The 11816-nt window shown below is 46.2% G+C and overlaps 1 protein-coding gene across 1 annotated transcript in view; it reads right to left on the minus strand.

Moving 5' to 3' along the window:
* Positions 1–10063, minus strand: part of GPM6A (glycoprotein M6A) — a gene marked incomplete at its 5' end in the record, with an annotated part of 341020 nt that extends 330957 nt beyond the window's left edge. The window contains one exon of the mRNA XM_040490419.1: positions 9634–10063. Coding sequence (XP_040346353.1) covers positions 9634–10063 — 430 coding nt within the window. The remainder of the gene's footprint in view (positions 1–9633) is intronic.
* Between the last annotated feature and the right edge of the window lie 1753 nt (positions 10064–11816).

The raw sequence follows: 11816 nt of genomic DNA on the forward strand, positions 1-11816 counted from the left end.
CCTTGAAATCTGCTCCATGAGAGCAGGCTTTTATCTTCACCTCTTAACTAAAAACACTAATTTCAACAGGCTTCTATCAATGAAAAAGCCATTAAAGCAAAAGAAATGGCATTCCTGAGTTCCTTGTATTCTACTGAACACTGCAGATTATTTCTCAAAACACTGTTCTCCTTTGGCTCTCCTCACATTATGTTAACTCTGTCTCATCTGCTTTGCAGCAGATTCTTCTAGATCTTTGCTGCCTTAATGTTTTTCATCTTATCTAAGGGACGTTGGTCAGTGTTGAATCCCTTCCACGACCGCATCCTTAACTCTGTTCTGGACAGATGTGGACTCATTCCACACCTTTGCCTTCTTTCCCATCTCCTGCCATGATGAATTCTAAATGCATCGTTTTTACATAAAGAGGAATCACATTTTGCATTTCTGTAACTTTCTAAGGCGGCAAGGTCGGCAACCTTAGACAAACAGATTAATGGGAAGATGTTCATTGGTTTCTATGCCAATAATCTGGAAGCCACTGCCTTCAGAGTCTGGACATGACGTCAAATACTGGGGAAGCAAACACACATTCACACATTCAATAACTGCCATGACAGATGGAGAGAGAAGACATTGGGAGCAGACAGAAAGGCTGACTTTCATCAGATGCAGCATTTACTAAACTCCAGGCACTTGGACGGCATGTTCATGGTTCCTACCATGTTGCCCAGCAATGTGTAAAAATGTAATGAATCACTGAGCACTTACTATACTCAGGATTCTTGTCAAATACCTTCTTTTTTTACACAAACATCCTTGTAAGATAGATATTGATGGCATTACTCCCACAGGCCCAGAAGGTTAAGTGACAGAAGGGCCCAAGTTCCACGGCTTCCATGAATTAGGTTAAGAATTTATTGAAATACTTGTTTTAACTACTTCAGCAGCACCAAGCTGCCTCCAGGTTATATGGTTTATCTCCTATTAGTATCATCATTACTCTCATTTACTTCATGGGTTTTTTTTAACTTTATTTATTTTTGAGAGAGAGAGCAGGAGAGAGGCCGAGAAAGAGGGAGAGAGAGAATCCCAAGGCTCAGCCCTGACAGCACGGAGCCCGACGTGGGGCTCAAACTCACGAGATCATGACCTGAGCCAAAACCAAGAATCAGACGCTTAACCAAGTGAGTCAACCAGGCACCCCTACTTCCCGTTTTAAAATACAATTTTCATTGTTAGTAAAATATATTGCCAATAAAACTTTCAATTTCTACCATAAATAATCAGTATTGCTTATCTAAAAAAAAAAAAAAACAGTTTTTACCAAACGTTAAAGGTCTACAGCCTGCCCTCTCTTTATTATAAAAGGAAATATCTGAAACATCATTGGTACTTTTTAATTATTTGGCCATTTTTTACCTTGAGCATCACTTTACCTCTCAGTTGATGTAAACCAGAATGCACTTATCATGTGATATAAGGGAGATCTGTTAAGGTAATTCCTGCGAAATGCATAAAACTAACAGCACTAAATTAGGAGTCAGTCTTGATTTAATCAAAAGAGTTGAAAAAAAATGAGATGAGAATAACTTCATCACTAAAATTCTATTTTGTTTAATGCCGTGACCACCTAAAATAAGGTCATACCCATCTGAAATGGAAAGACAGTGCAACACAGTGTTTGGGAGCACAGACCGCCTGAGTTCAAATCCCCTCTCTGCTGCCTGCTACTTCTGTTACCTTGGACAAATTATTTAAACCTCCGTGTAAAAATGAAAAAGGCAATAATAATTAACACAACTGTTTCAAAGATTGATCACTAAGTACTCGAAAACACTTAAAACATGGAAGTTAAAGGCCAATAATATAACCATGTTTTATTTTTTTTATTTTTTTTTTCAACGTTTTATTTATTTTTGGGACAGAGAGAGACAGAGCATGAACGGGGGAGGGGCAGAGAGAGAGGGAGACACAGAATCGGAAACAGGCTCCAGGCTCTGAGCCATCAGCCCAGAGCCCGACGCGGGGCTCGAACTCACAGACCGCGAGATCGTGACCTGGCTGAAGTCGGACGCTTAACCGACTGCGCCACCCAGGCTCCCCTATAACCATGTTTTAGATGACTGGGGTTACCAAATGTTTTATCTCTTCATGAATCAATACTGTAAGAGCTCCACGTATATAACACCACTGCCTTCCTTTTGAAACAAAGTATGTTTATTGCTTAAAAACAAACAAATGTTGGGGCGCCTGGGTGGCTCAGTCGGTTGAGCATCCGACTTCGGCTCCGGTCACGATCTCGCGGTTTGTGAGTTCGAGCCCCGGGTCGGGCTCTGTGCTGACAGCTCAAGAGCCTGGAGCCTGCTTCGGATTCTTTGTCTCCCTCTCTCTCTGCCCCTCCCCTGCGCATGCTCTGTCTCTGTCTCAAAAAATAAATAAATAAAAATATTTAAAAAAAATTTTTTTTAAAAGGGGCGCCAGGGTGGCGCAGTCGGTTAAGCGTCCGACTTCAGCCAGGTCACGATCTCGCGATCTGTGAGTTCGAGCCCCGCGTCAGGTTCTGGGCTGATGGCTCGGAGCCTGGAGCCTGTTTCCGTTCTGTGTCTCCCTCTCTCTCTGCCCCTCCCCTGTTCATGCTCTGTCTCTCTCTGTCCCAAAAATAAATAAACGTTGAAAAAAAATTTTTTTTTAAGTTTAAAACAGTGCACGGCACATATGCAATATTGTGCTTGTTAAACACATAAAGTAACAACACTTGGCACCTCACTAGTACGCACCCCGTGCTTCGGAAAACCCCAAGCCGGGCACATCTTGGACAGTCTTCATGCAGGGAACACATTTAAGTTGTGCTAACGAAGGTAAGCCAGGCAATAAAGTTTTACATTTCCACAGAGAAACAGAAAGGGCCTGGCAAAGAGCGAAACCAGGCATGATCACATGGTTGAGGGTACGAAAAAGCTAAGGTGAGTGGATGGAATCAGTTTGGTCAGCGGGAAAACGTAGGAGAGAGAGCAGCAGGAAACACAGTGGTGAGGATAAAAGGCGAGGTAAGAGCCGGGCTTGAATGGAGTGTGCTGATCAACGTAGGGGACGAGGTGGGGGTGTGCAAGAGGGCAAGTGTGGTGACCATCGTAGGGGACGAGGCGGGGGGATGGAAGAGGCTGGCACCTCCCGCAGGAAAGACCATCAGAGCGGAGGCAGGAGGGGGAGCCGCTGAGTGCAAGCAAGCTGGACGACACGTGACAAGCCAGGGGGGACGGTAAGAGACGCTACGGGCCAGGTGTAGTCCAGAGTCATCGACAAACGAAAAGAGGGATAAGAGAGAACCAGGTATATCCGGGGAGGATGAATTCATTCCGTCTGGAACATACTGCGGTTAGGGGAATAGACGCATGGCCGGGTGGACGTAGGGGGGCAGCTGGGTCCGGCGACAGCGATTCGGGCGTTATGCACACGTAAATTCTTGAAGCCGTAAGGCTGGAAATCATAAGCCGTCTTCGGGGGGAGGGTTTCAGTCATCTCTGGAGAGCATCACCCACAATAAGGCTAAGGAATGGCTGGGGCAGAAAGGACAGGAAGTGTAGAGACCTAACAAGCTGAACGGAGAAAAGAAACAGAAACGTCACCTCACTCCCGAAATGTAGCTCTTGGTAACACTTTCTAGAGCAGGAGCCGGATTAGAGTAAAATGTAATGTATCGGAGATACCGGTAAAGGAATAAGGTTGTAACGGTAGCTCCGCTGGCCTGAGGAAGGAGAGAAGGCGGGCGTTCTGGAAGAGTTACTTCTCAAAGCAGGCGCCAGGCTTCCCGCCTCAAAACGGGCGAGGCTGCGTGTTAAAAGTGCAAGCCCTGGGGCGCCTGGGCGGCGCAGTCGGTTAAGCGTCCGACTTCAGCCAGGTCACGATCTCGCGGTCCGTGGGTTCGAGCCCCGCGTCGGGCTCTGGGCTGATGGCTCGGAGCCTGGAGCCTGTTTCCGATTCTGTGTCTCCCTCTCTCTCTGACCCTCCCCCATTCATGCTCTGTCTCTCTCTGTCCCAAAAATAAATAAACGTTGAAAAAAAAAATTTTTTAAATAAAAAATAAATAAAAGTGCAAGCCCGCTTCTCAGGCCCAGACCTTCTCCACCTGAACCCCGGCAGCGGGACCCAGGAATTAGTACTTAACATATTCCCTCAGTTATTCTAATGGAACAGGAAAATTAGAAGTCGTAGCACAAGAAATTTTACAGCAGCAGCAAGAGATACTTCTTCTGCTATTATGCAGTTTGGGTGGTTGTGACACGTTATGCGGGACGTGTCATGAGCGACTGTTCCGACAGGTGATCTTGACGAAGTAAAGAAGAATTTAAGTACACGTCATACTACCTCATGCGTTATTCCCACTATCCTGGTTATGTAGGTCAAGCCTTTATTTCTCGGTGAGACGAGGCTGTGTCTGTGTGTCATGTGCACCAAGTATATGGCCTCACAGTATCTACCCTCGTCCCTCGTCAAATAACTGAAAATAGAATGAGCCTAGATCAACCAAGTTGAAAGGCGGAACCTAACTCTTTTTTAAGGCCGCTAGTAAGTTTCCGGCTGAAACTAATGCCTTCCTTGAGTTTGAACCCCTTTCACCCGAATTCTTATGTTTCAATTGTCTAGGAAAAAGACCAATTTTTTTTTTTTTTTTTTTATCGGAAATAACAACTCTGATCTGACCCTCTCCAGTTAAAAGTGATAAAATGAGGGGCGCCTGGATGGCTCAGTTGGTTAAGCATCCGACTCGGTTTCAACTCAGGTCATGATCTCCTCAGTCGAGCAACTGAGGCCCTCATCAGGCTCTGTGATGACAGATTCTTGGGATTCTCTCTCTCCTTCAATAAATAAACTTTTTTAAAAAAAATGATAAAATGAGAATTTAAAGTTCTGTTACATTGAATGTTACATGTTTAATTTAGAAACATATGTTCCAAAAATCAGAATATTTAAGCCCATACTTATTTTTAGTCAACACCCTACCAATTCACATTACGTGTTTTGTATAATTAATATGTTTGTGAAAACTGAAGCAAGCTTCTGACCAGTTTTGCCACAAAGCATTTAGTTCATTATGATGAGAGGATATTCAATAAAGCATTTATTTGACCTACATTCTACTGTATGACAAAAGCTTGATTCTAAGTGAAATAAAGACCATTTCACAATCGCTTCAGAAGTTCCCCCATTTAAATTAAAATAAGAAAGACAAGCTGATCTTATTTGAAATTATTTTGAGTACAGCTTTATCCCAGCATCCTCCTAACACATTTGCACCCAGGCATGAATTTCCACACTCAACTGTTCTGCTGTGAAATTTTAGCGGGACTGCCTAGATTTCTTCGTATTTCTAATTAAAGATGCAGTCTTTTATCCTATATGTTTCAGAAAACGTACATCAAATTTTCCCTGGCAAACCTGAGGATGTCTCTACGGCAAAGCACACTTATAAGGCATCTCTTGTAGAAATGAGACCAAGTAGTAGTTGGCTACTGCGATTCTTTTTCTCTCCTTGGAGACTACGTTGCTCCTTAAATCACAAGGAGGGATCCAGTGCCCCTCCCCTTAAATATGTCGCCCATAATGACTTTCCTGACCAACAGAAGGCAGCAGAAATAATGTTCTGAGACACAGGACGTTCTAGGTCATAACAATCCCCGTAGCTTCTGCCTGGGTTTCTTGGAACCCTTGTATCAAGACGCTGCCTCTAGGAATCAAGCTGCCATTTTGTGAAAAGCCCAAGTCCCTTGGAAGCAGCCCCAACTGACATCTCAGCCAACAGCCAGTTGTCAGCGCTGCTATGTGAGACCTACCTGAGACAACCAGCCCAGCCAAGTCTTCTGATGCCTGAATCCCCAGCAGATACTGGACTGCAAAGGCACCAGATTTCAAACAAGACCTGCTCAGGAGACAGCCCACAGAACCCACAGAGATTAATGATAAACTGTCATTGTAACTCACCAGTTTTGGGGATACTTGTTATGCAGCAAAGATAACCGGAACATTAGTTTATCTTTTTCTGTTCAGGCTCAGACTCTCGGGCTTTTATAAATTTTCCAGGGAGAATAACATACTAGAGGCCAAATGACCCTTAAAAGTTTTACCTAGTAGCCTAGAATCATTAAAATGTTCTTAATTTGCTTAATGAAAATAGCTCAACTCTATCTTCTTTGCGTGCTTTTTTTCCCTCTGTTACCGTATCAAGATCTCAGCTACATAAATTTATACCAAGTATCCCCCAATGCCCTTGGGGAAAACAGAAACCCCAAGATTTAAATGACTCACCCAAAGACATAAAAAATTATCTTATTTGTCCTGCTTCAAATCCGGGCTCTTTATACCCTGCTCACAACTGCCTGTAGGGGGTCATATTTTTCCTAAAACTAGTATGAGTTCAAAACAATACGATGTCTCGTTATTCCTTGCCTAAATTTGCAAATAATTTTACAGATCCTTAACCAAGTCCATGTTTACCGAAACTGAACGAGAGCAAAATATTTCCTCCCGAGATTCTTCTCATCAAAATTTACAGACTCCTGGATCTAAAGCTGAATGTTAAAGATGGAACATTTCATTGTTCTAATTTTAGGGCATTTAGTCCATTTTATGTGGTGTATGTTCCTTTCTTTTCCTACCCCTCAACCAGCACACCTTATATTCTCACTTTCGTTGCGTGGGTTTAACTCTTACTAGAGGCTAGCAACCCTCAGATCTTTATTTCCCTTCCTGCTCCCGTGCTCTGCTAAGTTCTCATTATGCATTTCCAACAAACACTTGTGTTTAGATGTCTAGCTATCACCTCTTAATTAACATTCCAAAAATGAAATTAATTTTCTGTCCAAAGCATCCGGAAAATAAAGCATCTGGTTAATCCTTTAAACATTCTCAAGGGACCCACTATTTCCCCAATTTTCAAGGTTTCCAATCTCCAGAGAGAGATGATTCACTTTCCTTGCTGTTACTCAATTGCCAACTTTTACAGCTTTCTCATTAGAGGTATCTTTCACCTATCTTTTCTTCCCCATTTCCACTGTTAACCACTCTTCCTCTATGACTGGTCTAGATACAAGTCCTATCATTTCAGGATTACTCTGACAACTAAGTCTATCTTCTGGGTCTACTCTCTCCAATTTATCCTTTGTCTTAAACAACACCAATCAATTCATCTCCTTTAAGCACTGATTTCATTGTAATGCTTCTGTGCTCAAAAACCTTCCATGACTCCCTATTTCCTCTGGTATAAATTCTAAATTCCTCTGGTTACTTTTGAAGGCTCTCCAAAATGAAGTCCATCCTGTCACCTCAGCTCCATGTCTTACTGTTCCCCAAAACTGATTTCCTTCCTGCTTTGAGAAGGGGCCCATTGTCTACCTACAACACCTCTTCCCTTACCAAACCCTTTCACATGGCCCAAATCAGCTCCAATACCACACCCCCCGTGCAGCTTCCCACAGTAACCTGTGGCATGAAATAACGCCCAACGTCATTTTTTAAATAAATAAAACAGTAGGTGATGTGGTTAGAAAAGAAATTAAAAATATTCCTGACCCGTCTCACACTGGAGCCTGAAACTCTACCATCAGAGAGATGAGAGGACAAAGTTAGCCTTGCAGCTAAAATGCAAATGCTCTTGGCCAAAAGTTAGCCCTGCATTGTTTTCGTATCAAACACCTCATCATATCCTTTCTGTAGGGGAACATTTGAGGGCAGAGGGGAAAACTTGTTGCATAACTAGACAAGCTGAAGCCATTGCTGAGGAAAGAAAATAAAAGAAGGAAGCAAGAGGTGCCAAAATGTCAATTTGCCTACTTTGCAAATAACCTTCCTTTTTTTTTTTTTTGAAAATTAGCCTTGTGCATTATAGATATAACTATAAATTATTCAGAGTATTTGATTAACCAATTATTCTCATTCTTCTCCCAAGCTAGAGTATGGATTTCTTCTCCTGAGTCAAACAAGAACTGATTGCTATATTCACTCCCATAGCACCATCTTCCTTTCTATAAATGATAAATTTCGGTTGTCATGACACCAGAGAAGGGTGGATTCAGCTTGCTGGCACAGCCAGGCATTCTGCTACCCTGCTTTTCCCCCTTCATCCTAGCAATGTGGACTCCAGTGCCCTCACCCCCTGCTACCACAAACAAAAGAAACTCTGACTGATGTTCTGTGTTTTTCGCAAGTAAAAGAGGAGAAAGATGACCTCAAGTGACCAAGTGTTTTCTCTGGAGTTTCTGTACATATTTCCCCTCTTCGGTCTCTCACCGGCCCCCATCTGCTTGGTGGCTCTTCCTATCTCTGGACTGCGTGTCTGGGTCATTGTCCTAGGTCCTGGCATCTTGATCTCACTCCCCATTGCTACATACCTGTTCTTTCTCTACTCCCTGACCCCTGGGTTCTCACTTGCTTCCTCTACCCACTCTCTCTCACTGGCCATCTGACATCAACAGGAATTTCTCGTGACCACAATTTCAGTAAGAAAAATGTAATGGTAGAAGGAGGCGGAGACAAATTTTAGGCATCTGTCAGATTCCAGATAGGAAAGAGAACTCATAAGGGTTAGAGACCAAGCTCAGGATTAGCCTAAGGGCTCAGGTGTTAGCTCTAACTCCTTTCCATGATAACACCTTCCCATATGTGGGATCAAGCCTAATTTATCCAAGGGCATTGAAGCAAACCCCAGGACCAACTGTGTTCATTATAGTATGCAAATAGTAGAGAAACAATTAGCTTCAAAATCAAGAGCACCTTATCCTTGGGTAGGCAGCCCACTCAAACTTAAGGTTACACGGCAAACAAGTTCATTCCTTCTAGAGAACATTCTAGAGAATGTCGGTTACAAACAGCATCTTAGTGCTTTCAGTAGGGTAAATGAGTAAATTATACTAAGTCAATTACTTTGGCTTTCCATTTTTGAGAGCTTTTCTCCTCCGCGGTTATTCTAACAAGAGTTTATATTCCTATGCACAATGAAAAACAGGAAGGAAGACCAAGCCTTAAATACTTTCTGCCCCACTTGGGAAAGTGTTTTATCTTTCCTTCTTAACTTGGAAATAGTCCTTCAATTTCAGAAAGCTTTTAAAGCCAGTCCATCCTGGAGATCATTTGCAACACTGCTTTATTTTTCAAAGGCCCTGAAAATGGGTCTTTCTAAGACTTCCGGGTCAAGCGAGAAGAGACTGTGAATGTCTTGACCACAATTAACATTCACAGGCAAAACTGTCCTCAGCTTTCTCTTTTTTCCTTTCTCCTGAATTGGCCAGCGTCTATAAACTGCACCGATTAGCAGTCAAAGCATCCCCTAACCCTTGAGCCTGTGGGAACTTAGGAATTTCAACCCGAGCACGTCTATCCCAAAGCCTCCTTTACTCTGGGGGGTGGGAAAAAAAAAATCCTTTACAACAAAGGACAAGGGAGAGGCTGGGGGAGGGGCGCGCACTGGACTTGGACGAGAAGAAACGAGCGTGCTGGCGTTGACCAGTAACCCCGAGTGCCGGCGGGTCGCTAATCAGTAACCCGGAGAAGCCGCACGGCCCGACGCTGGGCGCCCCGAGCCCAGCACACCGCAGCCGGGAGGCTCCTCCTCCCCGGCCCCTCCCTCGCACCTCGCAGAACTCTCCCCGTGGAACCAACCTCCTCGCGCCGGGTCTGCAAGGCCTGTGTCGCACCGGGCTCTCGCAACCCCTCCACCCCACCCGACCGCATTCCTGGGGCCGGTCCAAGCCGCCGCCGCGGCCGCCAAACTCTGGAGGAGTGGAACCCGTCCAGGGACTCGAGCGGTGCACAGCCCGGCCACCCGAGCGGGTCCGGACGCCCCCCCGACCACGCCGTCTGCCCCGCTGGGGTGGAGGGGAGAGTCCACCCTCAGCCTCGGCCGCAGACCTTTTTGTGCAAGGCCGGCGCTCAGCTGAGAGGGGACCAGAAGGTGTCCCCGACCTCGCCCCGCGCCGGCGGCGCCCGGACGGGAACCCGAGCGAAGGGAAGTTGTGCGAAGTTTGCGTTTCTCGCGCCCCGACTCCACTGGCTCCCCGAAGGGCAGGAGGCAGCGCGGGGACACGTGCGCACGTCAGTCCCCCCTGAACCCCGGCCGCCCTCCTCCGCGGCGTCCCCGGGCCGCGGTCCCCGCGCGCTCGCCACCTCCGCGCGCCCCCCCACCCCCACCCCACCGGGTGCCACCGCGTCCCCACCGCCCCGCGCCCGGGGGGGGGGCAAGTCTCGAGACAGACGCGGAGGCCGACCCCACACCTACTCTCCCCGCGGTGCCACCCCGCCCCCCGAGGCCCCGCGCTGGGGCGCCCCCGCCCGCGCACTCACCCATGGCCCGACGTCCAGCTGCCCCGCGGCCCCGGACCAACGTCCCCAGACGAGCGCGAGCCACCAAGTTCTTCTGGGCGCTCCTCAGCTCCCGGCGCCGCGGCGAGTGGCGGCCTCCCCCCTCCGGGCCGAGCGGCTCTCGGGGCTCCCGGCACCTCGGAGGACGCGCAGACCCCTCCCGCTCCCCACCTGCCTCCTCGGGCTAATGGCTACTGCCGGGCCCTTCGCGCGCGCTCCCCTCCCCGCGCCCCCCACCCCGCCCCCTTTCGCTCCGCAGCCAGCCACGTGCAGACGCCTCCCCCCAAATGGGAACTACACACCACAGACACACGCATTGTCTCCCACCCCACCCCCCCCCCCCAACCCGGGCAAGGACCCTCTGGCCAAAATAATCACCCCTAACGTGCAGGCTACGGAGAGATCATTCCAGAAGAGACAGATGGGTTACGATGATTTCGCATTCCCTAAGATCTTCTCTTAAGTATGCCATTTTTCCCTTGATAACGATATTACTGAAGGCGAGGAAGAGAGAAATTCCCCCTTTTAATTTATATTAGGTCTCTCTTCCTTCTTCTGTGCTATATATGCTGGTTTCTGTAACCTGGCAAGGCCCCAAAGACCTAAAAGCCAGTCCCCTACCCCTTCCCCTCCCCCACCCCCACACCATAATATGCAGAAGTCACCTGGAAAATAAATGACTCAATCCAAGAGGGAGCTGACGCTGCAGAAACAGCCCTGGGCTTATCAGCCTGGAGGAATGGATTGTGATTCTGGCTCTACCACGGATATACTGGGACTCAGTTTCCTAATTTGTAAAACGAAGGATCTGGAAAACCTGATCTCTAAGGTCTCTTCAAGTTTAAAAAAAAAAAAAAATTATGTAATTATAATGGCCTAGTTCTTTCAGGATTCAGACTGGAGAAGTTAATTTCAGCAAATCCGTCCCCAAAGTGTCTTAAGCTTCTTGCTTAGCCTAAAGCATACAAATCGATGCGGCGAACAAGTGGAAGTAAAAAACAAAGTGGACACGGTTACTACCCCTGAGGAGCATGGCTATCTAATGCAGAAGACGTGATATGAAAAGTAAAGAACATTATGTTTAGCAGAAATACATACAGAAATGCAGAGCATATATTTACAACAGCAGAGAAACATTTGCACAGCTGTTTCTCACATAATGGAAGAGGTATGCTCCTGGAAGCATGTTGGAAATGCATTTCAGTTAAATGGGAATAGAAAGTTATTCTTGTGGGAGGGGAAAGGAAGTGATCGATAGAAGTTGTAAGCGTTCAGCACTCCATTCAGAAATGCATCACCGTTCTGGAAATGGAATCTCATGAACTGTGATTGCAGCAAAGCATAACTTATACATGGGTTCAATCAAGATAAATGATGAATGTGTGGAGATTAATTCCTAAACTCAGCTTGTGAATCACCACAGATAACCAGCCACCACTTCCCAAGGACCTATTTCAAGATAGCACAATTCTAAACAATTAGAT

The sequence above is a fragment of the Herpailurus yagouaroundi genome, unplaced genomic scaffold (genome assembly GCF_014898765.1).
Source record: "Herpailurus yagouaroundi ecotype Mexico unplaced genomic scaffold, PumYag 181, whole genome shotgun sequence".
NCBI classification, from domain to species: domain Eukaryota; kingdom Metazoa; phylum Chordata; class Mammalia; order Carnivora; family Felidae; genus Herpailurus; species Herpailurus yagouaroundi.